The sequence below is a fragment of the Triturus cristatus genome, chromosome 1_1, assembly GCF_964204655.1.
Source record: "Triturus cristatus chromosome 1_1, aTriCri1.1, whole genome shotgun sequence".
Classification (NCBI taxonomy): Eukaryota; Metazoa; Chordata; class Amphibia; order Caudata; family Salamandridae; genus Triturus; species Triturus cristatus.
Window position 1 is genome coordinate 41,819,082 of NC_140579.1, and position 23,027 is coordinate 41,842,108.

The 23,027-nt window shown below is 41.7% G+C and overlaps 1 protein-coding gene across 1 annotated transcript in view; it reads right to left on the reverse strand.

Annotated features, from left to right (window-relative positions):
• LOC146869310 (E3 ubiquitin-protein ligase TRIM39-like) overlaps positions 1–23,027 on the reverse strand; it is a 254,307-nt gene that overhangs the window by 174,492 nt on the left and 56,788 nt on the right. The window contains exons 4-5 of the mRNA XM_085647166.1: positions 8,379–8,401; positions 6,195–6,310 (exon numbers count right to left, since the gene is read on the reverse strand). Of these exons, the coding sequence (XP_085503292.1) occupies positions 6,195–6,310; positions 8,379–8,401 (139 nt within the window). The remainder of the gene's footprint in view (positions 1–6,194; positions 6,311–8,378; positions 8,402–23,027) is intronic.

Here is a 23,027-nt window from a genome sequence, read left to right on the forward strand (position 1 = left end):
AATGTATGAGCTTATGAATGAATGGTTGGATCCGATTAGCCAGAGCTTTGCTCAGAATTTTATATTCTGTTGCCAGCAAGGACAGGGGCCTATAATTTGCCATTTCAGTACTATCCCAGCCTGGCTTCGGTATGGACGTAACCAGCGCCTGCATTGTAGATCGCAGTAGGCGGCCAGTCTTAAAAGCCGTTTTATATACAGAGTCAAGCATGGGCACCAGGGACTCCGAGTAGGTCTGATAGAATTCGCCCGGCAGTCCGTCAATTCCGGGCGCTTTATTACGGTTTAGGCCTTTAATTGCCGCTCTTATTTCCATTTGCGTAATGGGGCCATCAATAGTAGCGCGTATATCATTTGAGATCACGGGAAAGGCAAGATCTCGCAAGAAGTCCACAAGTAAGTGTTCCTCTACCGATGGCGGTGCGGCATAGAGTGTTGTAAGGTAGGAGTGAAAAGCGACACTGATTTCTTGTTGTGTATGCACTAGTCGGCCCTCAGGTGTACGGACACTAGTGATAAATGGCGTTTTTGGTTCGTCCCTAACCAATCGAGCTAATAAAGTTTCGGATCTGTCCGCCTCAGAGTGCTTACGGTTAATAAATGAGCTGTAGTCCATTGTTCTCAGGGATTCCAGGGTTGACACATGATCTATATGGGCCTCCTGTAGCGCCGCACGTTTATCCGGATCAGTCACGGCCTTCTTCTCTAACCCATTCAGGCGTTGTTCTATGTCCATTAACCGATGGTGTATCCCCTGCCTGGCTCCCACCAGTTGCCCAATGGCCGCCCCCCGTATTACTACTTTCATGGCGTCCCAGTCAACCAGATTTGAGGAGGCTGTATTCCAATTCTCGGCTCGGTAGTTAGTGAGGGCGGTAGCAAGGTGTGTACGAAAGGGAGCATCCTCCAGAAGCTGTTGATGCAGCGACCAGGTGGGGACCGGGGTGGGCACCCTCCCCCAAGCTAGCGTCAGTGTAAGAGGGCAGTGGTGCGAGAAGGTTTTGGCTAAGTAAGTGGAGTGCTGTGCTTGAGTGAGGACAGAGCTAGAGCCCAGGAACCTATCAATCCTTGTATGTAGGTCGTGTATATGTGAATAGAAGGAGTATTCCCTGTAAGTAGGGTAGAGACGGCGCCAAATATCGACCAGAGTCCACCCCGCGACCCATGTCTGGAACTGTGTAGCCACCCTATTCGTGCTAGCGCCTGGCAGGGGGGGTGTGATCTATCTAAGGCAGTGTCTAACACGGCATTTCAGTCTCCTCCTAGTATCCAAGGGATACCATCCCAATCCGTCAGTGCCGCCCCCAGCAGTTGAAAAAACAGCACCTGTTAAAAAATTTGGGGCGTAGATGCCGCCCAAAACTACTTGGGAGCCATCAAGGGTGCCTTTTACTAGTATGTATCGTCCCTGATCATCCATCCTACGCTCAACTTCCAGAAACGGAACCCCATGTCTGACCCAGATAGTGGCGCCTCTGGCAAAAGCAGAATAAGTAGTAGAGTATAATTGTCCCCTCCATTTCTTGCGTAGTTTTTGAGTTTCGGACTCAACAAGGTGGGATTCTTGTATAAATGCGATGTGGATTTTGTGACGAAGGAGGTATGCGTGGATGTGGTGACGCTTCTGTATTGCCCCCAGCCCTCACACATTCCAAGTGAGCAACGTGTAGTTCCCTATATTATGAGTAGATTTAGTCATATGTGTTGTATGACTATTCTATACTCTGAAGATTTGTATTGTTTGACCGACCAGGAGACCCATATCCCCAACCTAACAACAAACCATGGCGCAGCGCCAGAACCACACTGTGCCCATCTATAAAACATAAACAATAAAAAACATATCACGGGGCATACCCGGTTGGGGAGATAGCTGACCCCCATCCAGATCTTAAATTGAAGCTGGCAGTTACTCCAGCGGCTCAACGTTATTGTACCCCCGGGGGAAGGACTAAGTGGCAAAATAAGTAAATGTTGTGCATCCAACCCTCGGACCTTTGGCATGAAGAAACAACTGCAGCCCATATTAGCAATAAGGTAGACCCAACCAGACCCACAAATCCCGCCCTCAGCAAAATGATAGAGTCAGAGTATCACCCATTGTCTTAGGTGAGCCCGCATAGCTGGGTTAAGAGTATGATCCCAAGTATCTCAGCATACAGAATGACATGGCCCATTTTATGCGGGAAGCCAAGTTCCACTTCTAGGCGGGAAGTTCGATCAGCACCAATCAAACGGGTCCTAGGATAATACAGAATTTGCAAAATTTTAACATTACGGTTTCAGGCGTCCAGGACGTCGTCCGCAGTGCGAGGGGTCACTGATGGGAACAAGTTCAGGCTATGTTCAGAGTCTGAGTGGTGCACACTGTCTTCAGAGTCAGTGTGCAGCTTGTTAGAGTCTTCTCGGAACGTTCCCACCATAGCAACCGCATCGTCTTGGTCCTGTCGTTGCTGCTCACGCGTAGGTCCTGCACTGCCATCAATCTGAGGAGACAGCTGGGGTCTGGGTAAACCACTTATGGAACGTAGGTCTGAATGTCGCAGGGGATTGTTTGATCTGCTGCATTGGCTGGGGCCAATTGCCATTACCTCCATCCACTCCTCGGCATCCGCTGGGCTCTCGAAAAAGTGGGACTTGCCATCGTAGACAATTTTCAGTCGAGCAGGAAACAGAAGTGCGTATTTGAGGTGCGCCTTTTGTAGTTTCCTTTTCACCACTGGATACGATGCTCTTTGACGTTGTACCATAACCGTGTAATCTGGATAAAGCGATATGCGTTGGTTCTCAAAATGCACAGTCGATTTTTCTCTGGCCTTTTGTAAGAGTAGATCACGATCACGGTAATGAGGGATTTTGACTATCAGAGGGCGAGGCGGTGCACCAGGTCTAGGCAATCCAGTCGGGATCCGGTGGGCGCGTTCCACGCAGAAGAAATCCGAAAGTCCCGTCGGTGCGATATGGTCTCTGAACCATGTCTCCATAAATTCAGCTGCCTTATCCCCTTCGCTGCGTTACGGCAGACCAATAACGCGTATTTTATTGCATCGGCTGAGGCTTTCCGCATCCTCCACACGATCTTGGAGTCTCGACATTTGTTGTTGTAGGTCTTTATTAGTGGAGGAATGGGTTTCAACCTATATTGGAATGAAACAAGGTTGTGTCTTGGCACCTTGTCTTTTTAATCTTTTTATGTCTTATCTCCCAGTTCATTTTAAACATGTCAATGCCCATTCTCCTGCTATTTTAAGCAAGGAGATTAAATATCTACAATATGCCGATGACACCATTTTATTAAGCCAATCTGTCATAGGACTAAAAAGATTAATAGATTCTTTTAACCAATATGTTTCTCAAAATGGCCTAACAATAAATACAAAAAAGACATGAGGTACAAACTGTTGGGGACTCCAGCATAGGTAGAACCTTTTTACAACTATTTATCTGCAACCTGTTGATGTGGTTAAGCGTTTCTGGTGTGTAGGTTAGCCGCATTTTCGAAGAGCAGAATTTCTGGTCTATGGCCCTGGTCAGACGCAGACAGGCGCAAACGGACTACAATTAATGTATGTAATTATAATTTACCACCTAAAGCCTCAGTAATATATTTATTGCAGAGCAATAATAATGTTGTTACTGTTAAGAGCAAAATAGAGATGGAATGGGAGACAGAGCTCCAAAAATCTTTTTTACCCTTAATCTTGAGCAAGATTTGACAATGAGTAAGTCTATCTCATGTGCCAGCAATGTTACCCAAACGTTATGTTTTCTTTATAATCAAGCATTCTATACTTCAGTTTACATTAATAAATGTCATTCTCTAGTGCCCACTTCAAGTTGGTCATGGTCTTCTTCTACTGGTAATTTTATACAAGTGATCTTTGAAGGTAATTTATTTCACCTATTTTGGGAAGCTGTGTGTGAAATGATTACGATTATATTGCAAATTGATGCTCCTTTGTCTTTGCAAACATTATTGCTGATGATTTTCAACTTCTTCCAATGAAAGGTAAAGTACTGGAAATATTTATTTCTATTGTTTTACCGCAAATTTCATTAAACTGGAAAGATAATTCCAATGTATCCTTTCATTCATTGTGGAATGAGATATGTTTTATGCATGAAATTAATACTATCAGTTGTCACTTGCCCCAATTTCTTATAAAAATTTTAAACTGTGGATGCCTTTGACGGGCTAACAAGAACCTCCATGTCTTCTAGCATCCATAAAAATTGCAATTTGATCAAGTTGATAAACTTCCTTGAAAACATTGACAAGCTAGGTGAATTGTACACATAATTTTAAAAAACTGTTGCTGTTCTGTTACATTACATCGTTAATTTGATGTAGGTATTCATATTTTAGAAGGCCTGTATCATTTACTGACACCTTTTCTATTTCCTTTCACCTTTTTGCTGATTTACTTTTATTTAGCAAGTTATTGACTTTCATGGTATAGATACGCATTTTATAGAATATTAGAGATAAGTTCTATTTGCATGCTATCGAATTTCCGGGCTGTGTTGGTTGGCACTATAGCTATGTTTGTTGCATATTGTACTATTTCCTTATTAACATAACAGCTGATAAATAAAAACAAGTATGGATACTGTTCCTAGATTGGTGCTTGGGATGGTTAGAGGCTAACTTGACAGGATCCAGTAAGCACATAGCTTTGATAAATTGTTGGAACAGAGGAATTATTCATTGTTATAGCAATCTTTGCTGAATAACATATTCTAGTTTGTTTTCTATGCTTTATCTTCAAAGAGGTCTGTGTTAGCAACATTGGCCAGTGCTAACTATTGAACAAAATGTTAGATTAAGGTAATGATCGCTAATTCATTTCCTAAGGGAAAAGGATACATTTTAGTAATCAATTCTATCCATATGGATAAGATATTTGAAAAAGTATTCAAGATGGATAAAGAGCCATCTGTGTGTCTGGCAGGAAAAGTTGGTTCAATTGGGTGTCGCTACTGAAGTCATGCAGAAAAGGCTTGCTGTCATATAAAGTTAATGGAGTTAATAGTTGTTCATGTCTCAGACATTGAGAACTTAATTACAACAAGAAACAAATGTCATAGACAATTTCGCCTTCCATATAGTCCAATTTATTCTAAAAACATTTTCTTCAGTCACCAAAGGCAGAATTCCATAAATGAATAGACACAGCCTTCCCTGAGGTCCAAACACTCAAACTACTAAATTCCCAGACATTCAGTGCACATTCATTGCATTTGTTGGAGCTGATCTCAACCTTCAAACACATAAGGCACATCTATTTTTATTTTTATTCCTTGAGATGAAATACCAGTATTTGTAAAGCGCACAGCTACCTCTGAAGTGGCGCTGGGGGCCCTCGGGAAGATTAAGCAAGCTATTGCCCAGAGTCACGTGGTGCTGGGCTAACCTGCGGCCAGCTCCGGGGATTGAACCGTGAACCCTGTAGTCCGGAGTCAGGCACCCTGGGCGCTGTGTCACACCTCTTCCACAAGAAGAGATGTTCAACTATTCTCCTGGGCTGCTTTATGACCCAATATCCAAATCCCTTGAAGCCTGCACTCTCATTTCCACCATCCAATAGTGAAGTACACACTTTTCTCTTCAGTCTAATACAATCAACATTCTCCTTCAAAACATCAGCTATATAACATTTCCTCTTCCTTCTTATCACCTAGATCAATGGCACCTCCATGTCTGAAGCAATCTTAAGCGCTCATACCTTGAATGCCAGATACTATCAAGACCAGCCCCTTCTGATTTGTAATTATAGAATGATCAGTTACTGTACTTCGTTCTACACAGCAGCAAACTTTTTGGGACACATATTAATTAATTACTCGATCAATTTAAGGTGCAGCTTGTAAAACGGCTGCTGGAACTGAGGAAGTCATGTAGGTGGAAGTAACAATAAAAAGAATACTTTCTGGTTTCGCAGATTAATTACCACAAAACTAGGCTAGGCGCTAACTGAACTTGAGATCTATCACTAGAAGACTTTGCCGGTGCGGAGATGCCATATAATACATGCAGCACATAAAACATTCTCCACTGACCACAGTTGATCTAAGTGTACTTAAATTTCCATGTAGAACCTACCCGAGATTCTCTCCTTTTAGTGTAAGTCAACTTGTCACGCTCACTTTTCAAACCCCTCCCACAGGCATCTTAAAGTCTGGCATGTACTCACTTTTCACTTGCTTTGTCTTGTCCAGCAGGTAGGTGAATGGTAGGCTAAAGTTCTGTGTAGTTAGCTCTGTTCCAGCAGGACTACCCTTGGGTTTCTGATGATTTATATCATCAAACCTAAGAAAAAAGCAAAGTTACACTACTCAGATTCTTAGAGTAATAGACATTGACCTTATCCAGGGATTCAATGTGAGGCACAAGAGGTATCTCTAGGAGACAGTGAAAGAGGGAGACTTTATAGTGAGCTGAGAAGAAACCAGAGACGTTCCAGATGTGAAGATGGCATAATGTTAGGCTACCCAGAAGAACAAGATGTAGTAAAGGAGACAGTTATAGCTATATTACTATTTAAATACTACTGGGGGGCTCAGGTAATGTCAGCATACATGCACACAGTGAACACTATAATTGTTCTGAATTCTCTTGTGACTGCCAGGCTCACCTTATATGTGTTCTGCCCTTTGTGGTCAGTAGACCAAGGGCTTGTGCAAGGCTTAAGATTCAGTTTGGGTAAGTTGGTGAATATGGTCTCCTTCCCTATGATGTCTTCTACTTTGCCAAAGGATTCCAAATAGGACCTGCCTCTGTCTTGATTTGGATCATATGGAATACACTAATATTAGAATCTCGCAGTCATAGTTAAACTGAAGCAAGCTGTGACCCTTGATTTGGTGGCATGATCTTGTATATAAAACATGTTTTTCTCTTGTCTCCATTACTGTGCTTCGGATTATCAAGTTTCTTTCAAGAATCAAGAGTGGCAAACCCTTATTGGTTACTTTTGTGAACTGCCCTAGAACTAACCTTGATTGAGTTTTACAGACTGACCTCTAACCTTCAGACATATCCTATGTGTAGTAGACTGTAAGCTATATCCGCATTCCCTTCAGTGTATGTCTTCTCTATTTAGAAGGCCTGTGGTACCAACTGATATACAGAGAACAAGGTGGATTTTCCATAATGACTCCAACACTCATGAATCATTGCAAATTGACCATGTGGCACTGAAGACTCTCTGAGGGAGGAAAGGGCACCAGACACACATACTCCAGGTTGCAAAAGCTGGTTGTATCTAACATTTACATTATGTCCATTCTGCAAGGGTGGTGTTGTCCCAGTGAATGGTATATTTCACAAACAGTATGAAAAGAAGGATATTATGGCGTATTCCAGAGCAGAAAATTGCTATAATGACATCCAGTTGCACAAAGGACAGCTCTAAGCAACTAATCGCAAGTTCACTAATTATCATCATTCGAGCGGAGTCAAACTATGCACAGTTGTTTCGTCCTGCCCCCTTACCGATTAAGCGTGAGAGCGGGGTAAGTAGACACGTGTTAAGTGACAAATTAGGAATGTGACAGCATTCTATGTTCTAGATCCCTGGCATTCATTTGGGGCAGTGAAATAGTGCATGTGCTAAGTGGAATTTGCATAGTAACTGATAGGAGCATGTGGGACTGTCTGGGTGAACCTGTCTGTCAGTGTGCATGGATGCATGGGGCTCAGATGGTATTGGTCAGGGAACTGAGACAGAATGCGGGAGTGAAGCCGTTGGTTCTGCGTTTCATAATATATTGCTAGAACCATGGTGTTACTTGCAGACGCAATAGACAATCAGAATTAATAGTAAAGCTTTTAGAAGAAGCAGGTCGAGCAGGCGTAGTATGATGATATGAGAAGAGAACATAGTTGAAAAATCAGTGACAGTACCAGAAACTCTTTTCTCATACATACATCAGCAATATTCAATGTGTGATGGCAGTCTGAAAAACAATGTCCTCAAATTGAAAACCTTTTAGCTAAGAATTATTTATTTAGTTGCATGTAAATTTCTGTTTCTAAGCAGGACACAGGCTAACAAATTACTAGCCTACTAAACGGCTATAAAACATAGAAACCGGGTGGTCTTATTTCAGAGTAATGCAGTGCTAAAAAAATGATATGCAATTCCATTGTTTAAGGCAGATGTGGATACAGAAATTGCTTTGGAAGTCTGCTCAATTACAGTTTACTGGAGGACAGTCCTGGTTGGCCGAGTCTGTGATTCACAGATGTTGACTTTTCTTTTGTTAATAAACCCTTCCATCTTTGACTCACATGTGCGCAGATGTATCTTTACACCACGGGTAATTGTATTCCATTTATTAAATATTTAGATTGACAACTGAGAAGAGAATCATACCTGTGAAATATGCTCTTGACACCCTAGAGAAAGAAAGACATGGAGAGAAACGTAAGGTCAACCAATAGTATACAAATGTGTATTTCAGATGACTAATGTGCATGACATAAAATTTTTAAGGCAGAGACCACAATATATCACAACAATATATTACAGATGTGGCTTATGGCATGAGACATCAGAAACCAGCACCCCTGGGAGCTTCCTTATTCACAGGATTTGGGTTGACATTGAGAGTGTAGCCTTCTGCCCCAGCAACCTGCCAGTGTAGAGGGTTTACCACTCCAGTGATAGGCAAGTCTTCACATTTTGAGATATTACTGAAGTCTGCAATCCCTCCTGAGTCCCCCTCATAGCTCCTCCCCTTTGATACGCCCATGCTGACCTTGCCTTTTCCAAACCCTGGATCCTTGCACACTGGCCCCCTCTGACCCTCACCCCTCGCTCATTTCCCTTAACTGATTTAGTTCCTGAGAAGGGACCACCAAACAGGGGATGCATTTCAAAGATGTACATTAAGACTCCCAGGTGCCTGGAGGCACAGCTCACCATGCCATGGGGCTCTGGCAGAAGGGTGCTCTCTTAACAGCAGTAACTCGAGCAGGAGGGCCAAGAACAGGCAATCATGGAGAGGTACTTGTGAGGCTGTGGTACCTTCCCTAACTAACATGGAGGAAACAGCACCATTCTGGAGTCAGAGGAGTCATTGGGCCCCAGCGTGTTGCTGTATATCAAAGAAGGGGCAGTTTGTAAACACTCTTTGTTATTTAAATCCGCCTGACAGCAGCAGCAGCAAACGGAGCAGGAGTGGCTCGTCATGTCCAGAGGAGGGGAATGTTGCTTGTCTGTGTTCCTCCAATCAGCTGAAAACTGTGAACTTTGGTTGGGGTGGCACTGGAAAGAGCAATAGTAGCTATTGCATTGAGGGGCTGGCACAGATAATAATCTAGGAGTCCCCAAGTACATGTTGGGAAATGGGGGTAGGATTATGGTGAAGTAGTGACACTCATGGACTGTTGTGGGCCCCAAAGTTTATTGATTTTGAGGATTATGCACCAAAGTGTAGTGATCTTGTGAAATATGTGCCCCATGTAGAAAGGGTTACATGAATATATTAATCCTGGTGATGTGACTGACCATTATAGATAAGGATATAAAATGTGTAAAAAAATACTTTTTTCCCCTATTCATTCAAATAAAAGTGGACAGAGCTGTGGAGAAACAGCTGTACTGGTTAGTAACTGGTCACACAGTGGACCCCCCCCCCCCAGTGAGAACCTTAATTAATTTTCAGTTAAATAGTACTAATGTGAAGAAGAAAGTGTCACAGGTAAACAACTGGTACTAATAGAGCGCCACGTTATTCAGGAAATTGTAGGGGTGCATCATATTCACTGTTAGTCCGCACCCACATATTAATCGAAATTGTATTAAGGTGTGACTCAGAAATGTATCACTCGGAATGGAATGAAATCAATGATTAGAGAGTGATTATAAAATGTGTGTTTAAACTTTGCAAAGGCCTGATCGCATATACGTTTAAAGAGAAAGGCCTGTTCGTTTCTTATATTAGCTAAATGCTGTAGGCCGAAATAGATTTCCCTTGGTAAAGGCTTTGGGTTTCAAGGATGTTAGAAAACCTTAGAGAAGTGGAAAGTTTCTCGTTCTCATGTTTCTGTTGCAGGTGCAAGGACACTTAGCTCGTTAGAGAGACTAACACTTTGTTTTAGGAGTTAGGATGGTACGAGAAGCTAATATGGGAGTACACCGGAATTTAGGGATGATACTTTCGGCAGAGATGGTGCCTGGGATCCAAGGTCAAGCTAACCGCCGCTGGATAGGATGCAAGTTTCGTTGGGAAAGTACTGGAAGAAGACCTGGCTGAAGAGGTGTGCCGAAGGGCGTGTTCTATGTTTTTGGGATTTTGTATTAGGGACAGTGCCCCGAGGGTTGAGGAGTCGAGGTTTAGATGGGGAGCTAGAAGGAGGATCTTAGAACGAGCTCTGACTAAGTGAGTGCACTTCCAAGGAAGTCTTTACTTCGGACACCTTTTTACTCTCTTGCCTGGGAGGGAAAATGCTAAGTAGGGATGTCACCTTAGAGATAGAGTAGGGATAGACTTACTGATTTTTCTTTTAAGCTATTGACTTCTAATGTAGAGACTGGAGTAATTCTCGCATTTCTGATGCTACTGGAATTGATTATTCTTCTTATTCTGAGTCGGATGAGACTCCTGCGTAGGATTTCTTTTGTATTAGTGCCCATTTATTTTCTTCACCTTGTACTGAGGTGCTTGTATGTGCAGTTATTCTTGGTCGTAATAAATTCCTAAAATTGACAATTGGAGTCAGTGGTCCTTTTAGAGTTTAAATCCAACTATTTGATTATGTGTTGAAATTTGGTTTCTCCCCTCTACACAATTTAGCAGATAAAAAGATCCTGGCGACCTGAGAGGATTCTTGGCGATGGTAAGGTAGATAAGAATACGGCGTCATCAGTACCCACACACTCACAACCAGAGATGATCACATCTAAGGTTCTAGAGGTAGTCCAGCTAGTAGGGGATTTACCAGTGCAACTGTCTGAACCTAACCTAATCAAACAGGTGTGTAGTCTCTTTCATTGTGTAACTGGATGAGACAATTCTGCTAGGGCCATACATTCTGTGTTTCCAACTGATAACATCACAAATGCCCCAGTGCTATAGTACTGTAGACTCTAGAGTCCTAGATACTTGCTGGGGATCTCCCTCATGCAGTTATCATCAAACCAGTGAATCTACACACGAGAGGAGACGCAATCATAGATGTAATTTTGGGGTCATCAGGGAATGCAGCTGCGACCCCTGGCTTGTTCCTCGCGACCCCTGGGACTGCCTTTCAATCCCTGGTCTGAGAGGTGGCAAAATCAGTGCTGGGAACACAGAGGAAGCTCATCCTTATGGATGTCAGATGGGGTTCCACTCTCCTTGTTGGATGTCTTTTAGGTGGAAAATATGGGAACCCCACTATACAATATCTGTTTCTTGTACAAGAAACCTGTTACAAGGTGTTTTTGGATACTGCTCCCTGATTGAGTACTAGACTTTGTCACGGTCTTTGTGAACTCACAATAATACTACTATTTCCATTGCCATGCCTATGCTATGACATCGCTTCTGTCTGGGAGTAGTTGACTGAAGTAGTAAAGTATAGGTATTCTTCCCTAAACCGGATTGCAAGGGTTTCCTATAGGCTCATCCTGGTAAATCCATGTAGTAGATCATAGATGAACTCCCTGAGTACATGGAGTATGTCAATGTGAGTTCAGGAGTACATGCAAGGTGGATACTTAGGTTGCGTTACCACCTATATTGACAAAATCAATATGGTTGGAGGTGCTCCATTGTTGTTTTCTCCATTCCAGCAAGTCCTCCATGCTATGCTCCCTTAGACCCCCTCAATGTGTAATATACTATGAAGCCAAGGGCAGTGCTTGGCTTTCAAAACATTCTCAAAAAGGACCATGAATGACCTGGCTGAAGCTCTATATCCGTTTTGGTAGGTGAAGATTTGAGGCAAACTAAAACAAAGACTTTGGCTGGTTAAGCGCAAAATGAGACACACTTCATGGAAAAGACTCGGCCGATGGAGCACCCTTGCATCCAGTGCACTGAACTGGGGACAGAATCTATCTATCTGGAATACACAAATGACAAGATGGTAGTTTAACCCTTTCATTGTTGCCAAAGAGAACTGGTTACCTGAAAGATAAAGGTAAAGAGTGGTTCCCCTAACATTTGGGTGACCATGGAATTTGATTCCTCAAGCGAGTCCCTCTCACTTATCCAGTGTACAAGGTTTGACTCAGTGACACTGTGCACATCTCTGTTCAAAAAGGACCACACTGAAGACAGAATCCATGGCTGTCATTCACTAAGGGGCTAGGGTCCAATTCACAGGAGTGCAGAGAAGATCTGTGCTCCGGAGTATGCTGAAGAGGAGCTAAACCACCTTGTGTGCTTAGAATCTCCTCGCTCCAACAGTGCCTCAGAAGCTGTGTGACCCAGCTGCTGTGCGATGCGTAGCGCTGCTAAGCCTGACCAAGACCAGAGACAATGCTAAATGGCCCAAGCCAACATGTACTGAACACCTGCAAATCCCACACATTAAGGTACTGTAGCCCCAAGGCCAGTGTGCTAACCATGGGTGGAGTCCACAGGAATGTGGCCTGTCAATTCTGTGAGCTATTGAAGGGGTCGCATCTATATGCACCAATATTCATTACATTATATATCGAGATCACCAGTAGAATAAAAATACGTGTTTGAAGTATATATTTAATAGACACAGTATAATGCAGTCAAGAATCTGTGAGGTCACAGAAGTGAGTAAACCACTTCTTTGTACAAATGCACGTCATCAAAGAGTTTTTTTGTGTTTTGCAATCCTATTCACTTCAGTGTGTAGGATTTAGCCCTGTGGTTAGGGTTAGTTGAGCGTGGGGTGTGGTGGAGCCATTCAACATTTTATCTCAATTTCTATGCCTTCTTTTTTAGTTGTGGGACCATGCCTTGCTCAGCAAGCATCGTCTGACACTCGCATAGCAGATGTGTGGGATTGTAAAAGTAATAATTCAATTCCCCCTTAACAACCGCAGGTCCATAACCAGTGGGTTTGCAGTTCTGTTCAACCTATTTGTCAGACGTTCACATAATAATGCAATAAACCAAGGGGAGAGGAAGATTAATGCGTCATTTTTTGCATCAGGTAAGTATCTGCTGCTTCGATGTGTGTGTAATCTGCAAGTCTAGTGTTCCAGTTCTAGTACGTGAGCTTCAGTGGTAAAAGTGTCACCATCAGCTCAAAAGTTTCTTATACAATACCTGAGTTGGATACAATATTCATATAATAAGACACTTATTTATATCTGTTGCTATATATGATTATTTTTATTTATATGCATGTGCACTGTAATACATGTTCACTGACCTACAGTGTTTAAATAAACATCTAAATGTATTCACAATTTAATAATCTATTTTCATCCACTACTGAAAGTACGTAATCACAAAATTAACTTGAAAATTCTCTTTTCAGTGAATCTCTAATGTACAGTTAATATGTTTTAAAAGTTTTTATGGTTTCTAATTGAAATAAACATACCTGTGACTGTGTGAGGAAACAAGCTTTTTCCAGGGCCAAACCGATATTTTGCCACCATTTTGACTACTAGGCAATGGTATAATGACTCTGAAATGACTTGAGCCCTGCTATTAATCACTCAGTACATGTGCTCTTTCTCTTAAAAAGGCACATGGAAGTGGGATATCCCCAACTGGCATAACTTAGCAAGTCCCTAGTATAAGGTGCCAGGGGTACCTAGAGCCTGTATGTTAAAGTTTCCTCTTATGGACAGCAGTACTATTTGCTGATAAGGCAAACTCATGACTCTCAGCCTGCCATTGTTGGGTCGCAGAGCAGTTTAAACTGCTAAATCGACTTTGACATTTCAAGCTATGGCAAACCCAAGCCTTCCTTTTTCATATTAGTAAGTCACCCCTAAAGCAGGCCTACTGAGCTCTAAGGTAGGGTGCATTACATTACAAGAATTAACCTATGGTTTCATGTTTTTAAGGTTCTTAAAATAAAAACCAACATTGTTGGTTTTTACTGTGGAAAGGCCCATTGGTGAGTGCAGAGATTTAATGGTTACTTCTAATTTATTGTCCCTGGTGGGCAAAGTGCAACTTTAGCAAGTTGCCACTGAGTTGTCCAAGGTTTTCTAGTGCCCATTTAAGGTTGCACACAAAAGAATGTCCTCAAGGCAGTCTTCTTGCCTCCTGGAGAGAAGTTTGAATGCCTCCCAGGAAATCCTGCAAAGGGCCTACCGGGGGAGGAGGTGTTATCACCTCTCGCAGGGAAAACAACACAAGGTGGGAGACAAAAGGCAAGCTTTAAAGAGGAAGCCGCCTTAGAAGTGAAAATTGCAAGAACACACAAGAAGGGCTGCTGTTTAGGTAGACAGGAAAGTGTTGGGGGAACTGAGAGGAAAACACTTACCAAGCCACACACAGAGAGAGGTTCAGCCATCTTGGGACTTGGGGAGAATAGTGCACTCTGGGATTAGAACAAGCCACACTTCACAGGAGTTTGTCATCAAGCTGGAGGGACCAGAGTATTCTATGGGCTAATGACAGACACCTCCTCTTAGGGCGGCACTTCCTGGGCATAAAGGAGTCCCCCTTGGCCACCAGATCTCAGGATCTCACCCCGACTGAACAAGAAAACTGAAGAAGGACTGCCCTGCTGACCCTGGGCCCGACAAAGGAAAGGCTGCAGCAAAATTGGGCTAGTGAAGAAGGGACTGTGCCTGTGGTGTCCTGCTCATGTGGAAGCTGTCCACTGAGCCCCGATAGAAGAGGAGATTCCAAGTGTCGACTGACTTCCTGTGGAGATGCCTGCCTGGGAACGTTGGTAGCCCAGATCACCAAATGGTTGCTCACCGCCACATGGCAACCTGGCTTCCCAACACTCAAAAGTTGCACCGGAGTCTGATCTGAGAGAGTTGTCGGAGTGCAGTTTGGTTGCCCAAAAGGAGAGCCGTTGACAAAATAAGGAAATCGCTGGTTTTGTTGTGTCCGGGGACTAGTGGTCTACTGGCTTTTTGCAGGACCAAAGAGGTCCTCTAGGGAAGTAGATCACTGTGGATAGAAGAGAAGATAAAGCAAAAACCTCCCTTTCTGCAAAAGTTGGGCCAGCTAACACTTGTGCCAGGAGTCCTTATATCCCAAATCAATAAAGGGTGGCTAAGCCCCCATGCATCAATGTTGGAATGCAAGTGAGTAGACCCCAATTAAAGAGATCTAAGTTGATCAATAAGAATAGCATTTACAATAAAGTCAGTGACAAGATATACTCCTTGAAACATCTCCTTGAACCTGAAGCTCTAAACCCTCTTGATTTGTCAGTACTTGTTGTGCCAGCCAGCTCGCAAAGCAATGTATTCCCTTTCTTTAATGGTAAAGGATCTACATCAGGGTGCTCTCACAATCCAAACAACGGCTCACAGTTCCAGAAGGACAATAAGCAAAAAGGAGTATTCAATAGATAAGGAAGAAGAAAAGACAACACAAAATCTCAAAATAACACACAAGAAAAATTTGCTTTGAGAACTCAGAGGTGCTTGACATAACAACTAATAAAGAAGAGATCCCCAGTTCGAAGGAACATGATGAAATGATGATTACCCTAAGGTCCATGTGGATCCTCCCCTGTCGAAGCCATTTCATGTAGACCTTTCTCAAAATAGACAATACTCTTTTAATGTGCCCTCAAGCTTTCTTAAGCCTTTGGCTAAAACTTTTGCCTGCACTGAAAGGTCCACTTGCAGGGGACCACTGCCTGTGGAAAAAAATATTGTCTCGGACTGTGTCAAATGTAACCTCAAAATTAGATTTTATTGCCCTATTTGATCAATATGTAATACTGAATAGGTCTTTTTTTACTATCTTTTTTATTGAAAGTTTTGAATTGAAGATGGTTCAAAGTAGTGATATTGCTATAGTGAATGTTATGCACTCCCACTCATAAGTCTTCAGTGACCATTTACGTCTAAGGTGGTGTCCAACCTGATCCAACAAAATAGTGAGTTTTTTTTCCATTGTAGGGGGATTTACATAATCCCAGTATTCCGTGAGAGTAGTAGCAACTAGTAGTAACAAATAGTTGCTGGAGGGAAACTATGACCTATTAGTTTTCCACAGCATTGAGGAAAGGCAGGTCTCCCAGCTGGAGACAGGGGAATAAGGGATCCTTTTAAAAGCTGAAGATGAGCTGAAACAATGAAGTTGAATTATCAGCTTCCATCAATTAGAATTGTGTGCTGGGACAAGCAACTAATAGGTACAGTTAATAACACTTTTAAAGTGGTTTCCTGGAATGCAGCAGGATTGCTGAATTACCCTGATTGAATAGATTTTTTTTTAAACCTAAGACCCGATGTGGCCTGCATCCAGGAAACATGGTGTTTGAATGACTTTCTAATGGATGGCAACTTTGTGCTGAGCTGTAAGGCTGCCACGTTTAGGAGTAGACATGCCAAGAGTGGTGCAGCTATATTGCCGACCAATAATTTGAGTTGGGACTATTCTTGTGTCTCACATTCATCAAATTTATTTCAAGCTGTAAAACTCTCCCATGGGCAGCATATAATCATGGAAGACTCAATGGTGTTAGTAAATGCCTATATTCCTCCTGACCCCATGCATAATGCTCTTCTCGCCACCTTGTTTCCATTTATAAACACGGTGGTAGACCAGGAAGGTGTGCATAAGGAGTTACAAGTCGGGGACTTACATTTGTAAATTCTCAAATTACTCAATCGGCCTATTCTCTGACCTAGAGAAAGAAGAAGCTTTAAATATTCCCCCGGCTTGCTTCCCCGCAAATATGAAATTCCATAAAGGAGACGCTCTGTTATTGGATCTACTCAGGAAAAATAATAGTGAATGGCAGAGTTGATTTTGACTCCTCAACAACCTTTACCTATAAGTAATATTCTGAGTGGTCCATAAGCAACTATTTGATAGCTTCCTTTCCCGCATACAGTTCAGTTCTGGAAATCTCTATTTCCCATGACTCCTGTAGCGATCATAAAGCAATTTATTTTTTGGTAGAATTCAGCCCTATAGAGGTTGACTCATGTAAGTTTAATGAGAACTTCACAAGTTTTAGGAAACATGCGGGTAGTAACCACTGGAGACCAGTTTTGCTTAATAGAGTAAAAGAGGTGTTGGAAGAGATGATGGTTAATGGAGAATCCAGGAGACCGATGCCCTTTATGCATACACTCAGACTATGAGACTACTTGTAAGTCAGGTTGATGAAAGAGAGCCAGTGCCCGACCCGAAACCCTACAGCAGCCAACTGTAACTCTAAATAAAGAAATAAACAGATTAGTTAGAATCCAGTTCCCCCATTCTCTGTGGAAAGAGGAAATGAATTTACCTCCTAAAGAGGGGAAAAGGGAATTCAAGGAAAAGATGAACAAGCATTGGCCTTTGGGATCGTATATGTGTTTAGCCAGAGGTATTGGTTTTGCCAATGTTTTTAAGAGCATTGTGGCTGCTGTGCAGTGTGTTGAAAAGTTATAATAAAAAAGTGTTATAAGCATTTTTGTTACTTTATATATAACCAAGAAGACATTATGTACAACTGAACGACCCAATTAAAAAAGAATGAACATAAAAAAAGTCTTGTCATTTTTGGTCGTTGCAATGTTGGCAACTTCTTCCTGCCTGTTCTAATGTTGAGGTGGTGCTTAGTGATGCTGAGGTGGTGTTGAGTGGTGTTGTGGTGGTGCTTAGTGATGCTGTAGTGGTGGTAAGGCGGTGGTGTTGCGGTGCTACTTCGTTGGTGCTAAGGTGGTGCTGAGATCTGTTCAGTTGGTGTTGTGTAGAGGTGCTGCATCAGTATTTCAACTGTGAAATCATATGCCATAAATAACTTTAAAAAATAGAGCTAACTTAATTTGCATGTTTCCTTTTTATATAAGAAAAAAAGAATTTGCTTCAAAAGCCAATGGTTTGCATTTCAAACGTAGAGAATGTACATTGCTTCCACTTATAAATATGTAAACAGCAAAAATGGTATGCTGTAAATTTGCTCCACAAGTAACAAAATCGTACCAATGACTTATCCTGTTTTTGCAGCAGAGCAAAATTTCATTAATTTGGTCCCAGAGATAAAACATTTGCCTTTCTAGTAGTTGGACGAGCTTCTTCTAAGGCTGATCACGCCCAAAAGCCTTATATTCTTTGATGTGAGCAACAAAGTAATGGAATTTTAAAATTCTTCTGCCTCATGTTTGCTGAGCGCTGGTACAAAGCTAGAGGCTTGTTGTGTGTGTCTGCAGGACTGCAGCGTGTGGTCGCTTTCTGCCCTCAAGCTGTTGGTACCCATGTCACGGAGGTTCTGTCGACTGGGGGTACTTTCTGTCTCTTCACAAAATCCATGATGTTTGTTCACCAAGCCCTGACAGCGATTGGCCACAGTGCTTCATATTCAAATAAACAAGTGCGATCGCCCAATGTATTGCTCAGGAGGTCACTGCAGCTTGCACTAGTTATTGGAACTACGATCACTGCCACATGCCAGTATGAACGCTTCCTACTGATCATCATCACATTTGGACAGTTAAAACCATTTAAAGCTACAGAAAGCAACAAGAATGGCTTGGACGCGCTAGAATTATGTTTTAAATGTGTATTTAAATATGTGGACTGTCATGTGAAACTAAATGCTGGTGTCGAGCATAAGCAAAGACCAGCACAATTTAAGCACTGAAATTTGTGCATTTGGTTTTTCCTCCTGTTTACAGATTAGTGTTTTTCATTTCATTTCATTTCAAACCTTTATTTCGGTCAATTTCAACCATAAAAGATGCATTTTAAAACTTTTTCCATAGAAATGAATTTGTCAATCAATTAGTTTTACTACCACATGCTAGGGCAATTGAGTACATTTAACATGATCCATTCCAGCTATGCCATTAAAACTTGTCTATTTCAATAAATACAATAAAAACCATTTAAGAATCATATAAAAGCTAGGCATTCAAAATAAAACCACATTATAATGAAATCTATAAATTTTTCAATCGTAAGCATATCATATCACACATTTATCAGAATTTGATTAATATCATCTCTAAAAATTAAACTTCATAGGTTAGCAATTCACCAAAGAACTGCCATTAGTTAATAAAGTGCAAAGTGTAAAAGCCTATAAGAGTATAAGCTGTAATTGCGTGATCTTGGCTTTTATAGCTTAATTCCAATTTTGGCTCTTATAAGGTTCACATTAAATAAAAATCTACTTACACTAAAGACAGCCAATTGTGACGTGTCTGTCTTAAGTATACGTTCTGCCTCTTTAAAATGTCTAACATTCAGGTTTTTGCAAACTGGTTTAATCCATCTTTTCCTAGGGATATCATATGAGGGACAGAAAAATAATATGTGTAGGTCATTTTCCTTAACCTCTTTTGTGCATAACACACACCAATCACAGCTACTATTGCCATAGTTATTACCCCATCTAGATGTATTAGCGTTTCTCTGGAGGACAACATATCTAAATTTCAAAAACAAAGGTTTTGCTAATTGTGGACGTACCTCATCTAGAAAGGGTTCAAAATGTGCTACATCTTTGTAGAGGAGAAATCTTGATATTAAAGATTCCAAGGTAGAGCTATGTAACACGTTGTTGTTAATATGGGCCCAAAAGGAAGACTTTAATAGTTTCTTACACACCATGGTCAACTGGGATGGTTCTTCCCAAAAGTGTGATAGGCCTAGCTTCTTCGACCACGCTGTCACATGTTTAAGCCATGGGATGTCCTTACTTTGATCAATTTTCATGATCTCCTCTAGACCTTCTTTGTAGTGCAATAACTCTGGGGTGGCCAAATCCTCGCCCCGAAATAAAAAGGGTTGTAATAGAGCATAGTGATCAGTTTGTTTTATGTTGAGATCCATAAAAACTGGGATCAGGGGTGTCCTATTTGGGAGTCTTAGCATTTTCCGAAATAAATTATTTTCTCCCAATTCGAAATTCTTTTTACAATATGGCCCTCATATTTCTGCCCCATATAGAGCGGCTGATTGGGCTTTGTATTTAAATACCTCTTAAGCAGGTGAAACTGCCTTCAAGATGCTTGCCCCATGTTTCTTCAGAATAGGGGTTGAATTTTGAAGCATGATTAACCTGTTTTTTTCCAGTTGTGGCTTCCAGGTCAATTTAGTGTCTAATGTGATACCTAAGTATTTAAAACTTTGCACATACTCTAATTTCTGATTATTTAGCACTAAATTCTTTTTAAAAGATCGGTGTGGATTTATTGACATGTATTTAGTTTTGCTGGAATTGATTTCGAGACCTTTCTTAGTGCAATACATATGAAAGGAATCCATTAAACATTGCAGTCCCTTTGGGGTTTGCGGGATTAGAATGGTATCATCAGCAAATAGTAATGCTGGTACCACTTTACCTCCCAACTTTGGTGAGTCATTATTACAGCCTTCTAAGTATTGGGGGATATCATTTACATAAAGTGAGAAGAGGGTGGGTGCCAATACGCACCCCTGGCGTACACCCCTTCTCACTGGTATCGCCTTAGTAAGTTCTCCCCTAGGCCCCATCTTACTTTAGCAAAGTTCCCATCATGGAGCCTTATTATTTGTACAAGCAATTCGAGTGGCACCCCTAAGCATTTCAGTGAATCCCACAGTTTGTTCCGGGGTACCAAATCGAATGCTGCCTTTAAATCCACAAAGGCGATGTATATGCTACCCTTCCTTATATTTTTCCAGTATATACATATAAATCTAAAAACTTGGTCAATTGTGCTGGTTTTAGTTCTGTACCCAGCTTGGTATCTTGAAAGTATTTTGACCTCTTCAATCCACTCTGTTAGTCTACTTAAAATGTGCCTAGCAAAAAAGTTTTGTATGATATCAATCAGACTAATAGGGCGATAGTTTGCTGGATCATATCGATTACCCTTTTTAAAAATTGTAACAATTTCTGCCCCTTTCCATGTTTCCGGTATCGGTGAAAATGCAACTATTGCGTTGCAAAGATAATTTATATATGGTCCCCAGACACCGATATCGTGTTTTAATAAATCTCCAGGAGTCTTGTCAGGTCCTGGAGCTTTCCCTGCTTTAACTGCCTCAATTGCCTGTATTGTTTCTTTTAGACTAAAATGCAAGTTGGCAGCCTTTGCAGTGGTCTCCATATCTTTAGTTATCACAAATTGCCCACAGTTAGTTTCTGAATAGAGACGAGAAAAGGGGGCAACCCAAGTGTTTTCATCAAGAAATAAATCTTTGGGGGCCCTTCCTGTTGTATTCCCTTTCGCTATCAAACTCCAGAAACCTGTCTGGTCCTTGGACTTGGCCGCGCTGAACATCCCATGTTTTCTTTGCTTTTTCAAGTGCTCGCTTATGATTATATATTTTTTCCCTTCTTATAATTAAATTATTGCTTTTAATTGCTTGGATAAGCTCTGTCTTAGCTACCCGGCAGTCTTTGTTGTACCAGGGATTTCCATGGTCATTCCGATAGTTGACTCCTGCGTTTCTCTCTTTGGGTAAATTGCTTACAACCGGAGTTAAAGCATCCACCATAGTGGTGTGTAAGTCTAGCATTGAAATTTTATCTGCTGGTAGGTTTAAAAAGAGTGTAATAGTATCTGCAAAGATGGTATAGATATTTATCATAGATTGTGGATTCCCTAGAATATACGGCCACTTTACAGCTTGTCGATTGTTAGTTATTATAATATTGGCCTCAATAGTATTAGCATCTTTTTTGCCCACTAGAGTGGATAAAAGGGGCTTTGGTGTTAATGTCAATTGTAGAGGACGGTGATCGCTCTCCGTTCGGGAGTCTATTTTTAAATCCAGAACGTGTGGTCAAAATTCTATTGACACCAGTATATAGTCAATATTACTCCGGGAGCTGCCTCTACAGAATGTATATGCACTTGGTCTATCGGAAGGCAGAGGGCCGTTGCATGCTCTTAAACTGTGACCCATTGTAAGTTTTTATTAGTGTTTTTCACAATCATTCCCCATTTTTTGAACTAAATAATCTATTCTTTTGCCTGTCCCCAGCACTAATGTCCCTTCTGTCCTCAGTCTTTATAGCACCAACCTTCGGGCAGTAGCTGCGCTTTATAAATCCGATTTACAATTACAATTTTAACTTGCTCACAAAGACACTGTTTATTTGCATAGTGTTGTTGCGCCTTTACTTAAAATAACTGGCAAATGATTATGGATTCCTACAAATGAATAAGCAAAATGCTTTCTTGCCTGCTTCTGAGGACCCTGTCCTCACCCCAAAGGCAGAAGGAGTTTGAGGTAAGTGATTTACGTGCTACCACGGCCTGGTGAAGTGCAGAGAAGTGGAAAGTGAGGTCACAGGGAACCCAAGGAGCAACACAGGAACAAAGCTGAAGACCACAAATCCAGTGGATAGACACTGCACTCTGATGTCTTTGTGTTTACCCATTTTCTGACAGAACAGATTTTGGGCAGAAATAGAGCAGAACATGGCAAGCAATAATAATGCCAGCACGAGAATAAATTGACTCCGCACACAACTAGTGTAGTGCACAGTAGGGGCATCAAGTTAGCTAAGCTGCAGTACTCAAGAGTATATAACGGGTGAGGTTTGGCTGCAGCACATAGGGGTATCAAGTAGCTTATGCCACATGCGCATGAGCACCACAAGGGGCAACAGAACCTCTGTACCTAGGGAGGAGTGGCAAACACCAGATTAAGGGTGTCAATCTCCAATAGATGGGTGGATGGGCTGCAAACTGCAGAGCGATTGACTGCAACACGGACAGAGAGGCAAAGCAGGCAGCACAATGGGACTAGCAATGGGTGAGGTGGGATTTAAACACAAGTGGGGTACATCAACTGGGGGATACTTGCTGCACATGATAGCTATTTAGGGAAAAATTCAGGGGCATCATAAAGTTACGGAATGAAATCAGCCTCTCCCGCGTGAAGGAAAGGAGAAGGAAAGTTTTCTTTTCTCACTCGCCGAAAGACGTTATCTATTGAAATAATTGTATATCCCAATGAAACATAAA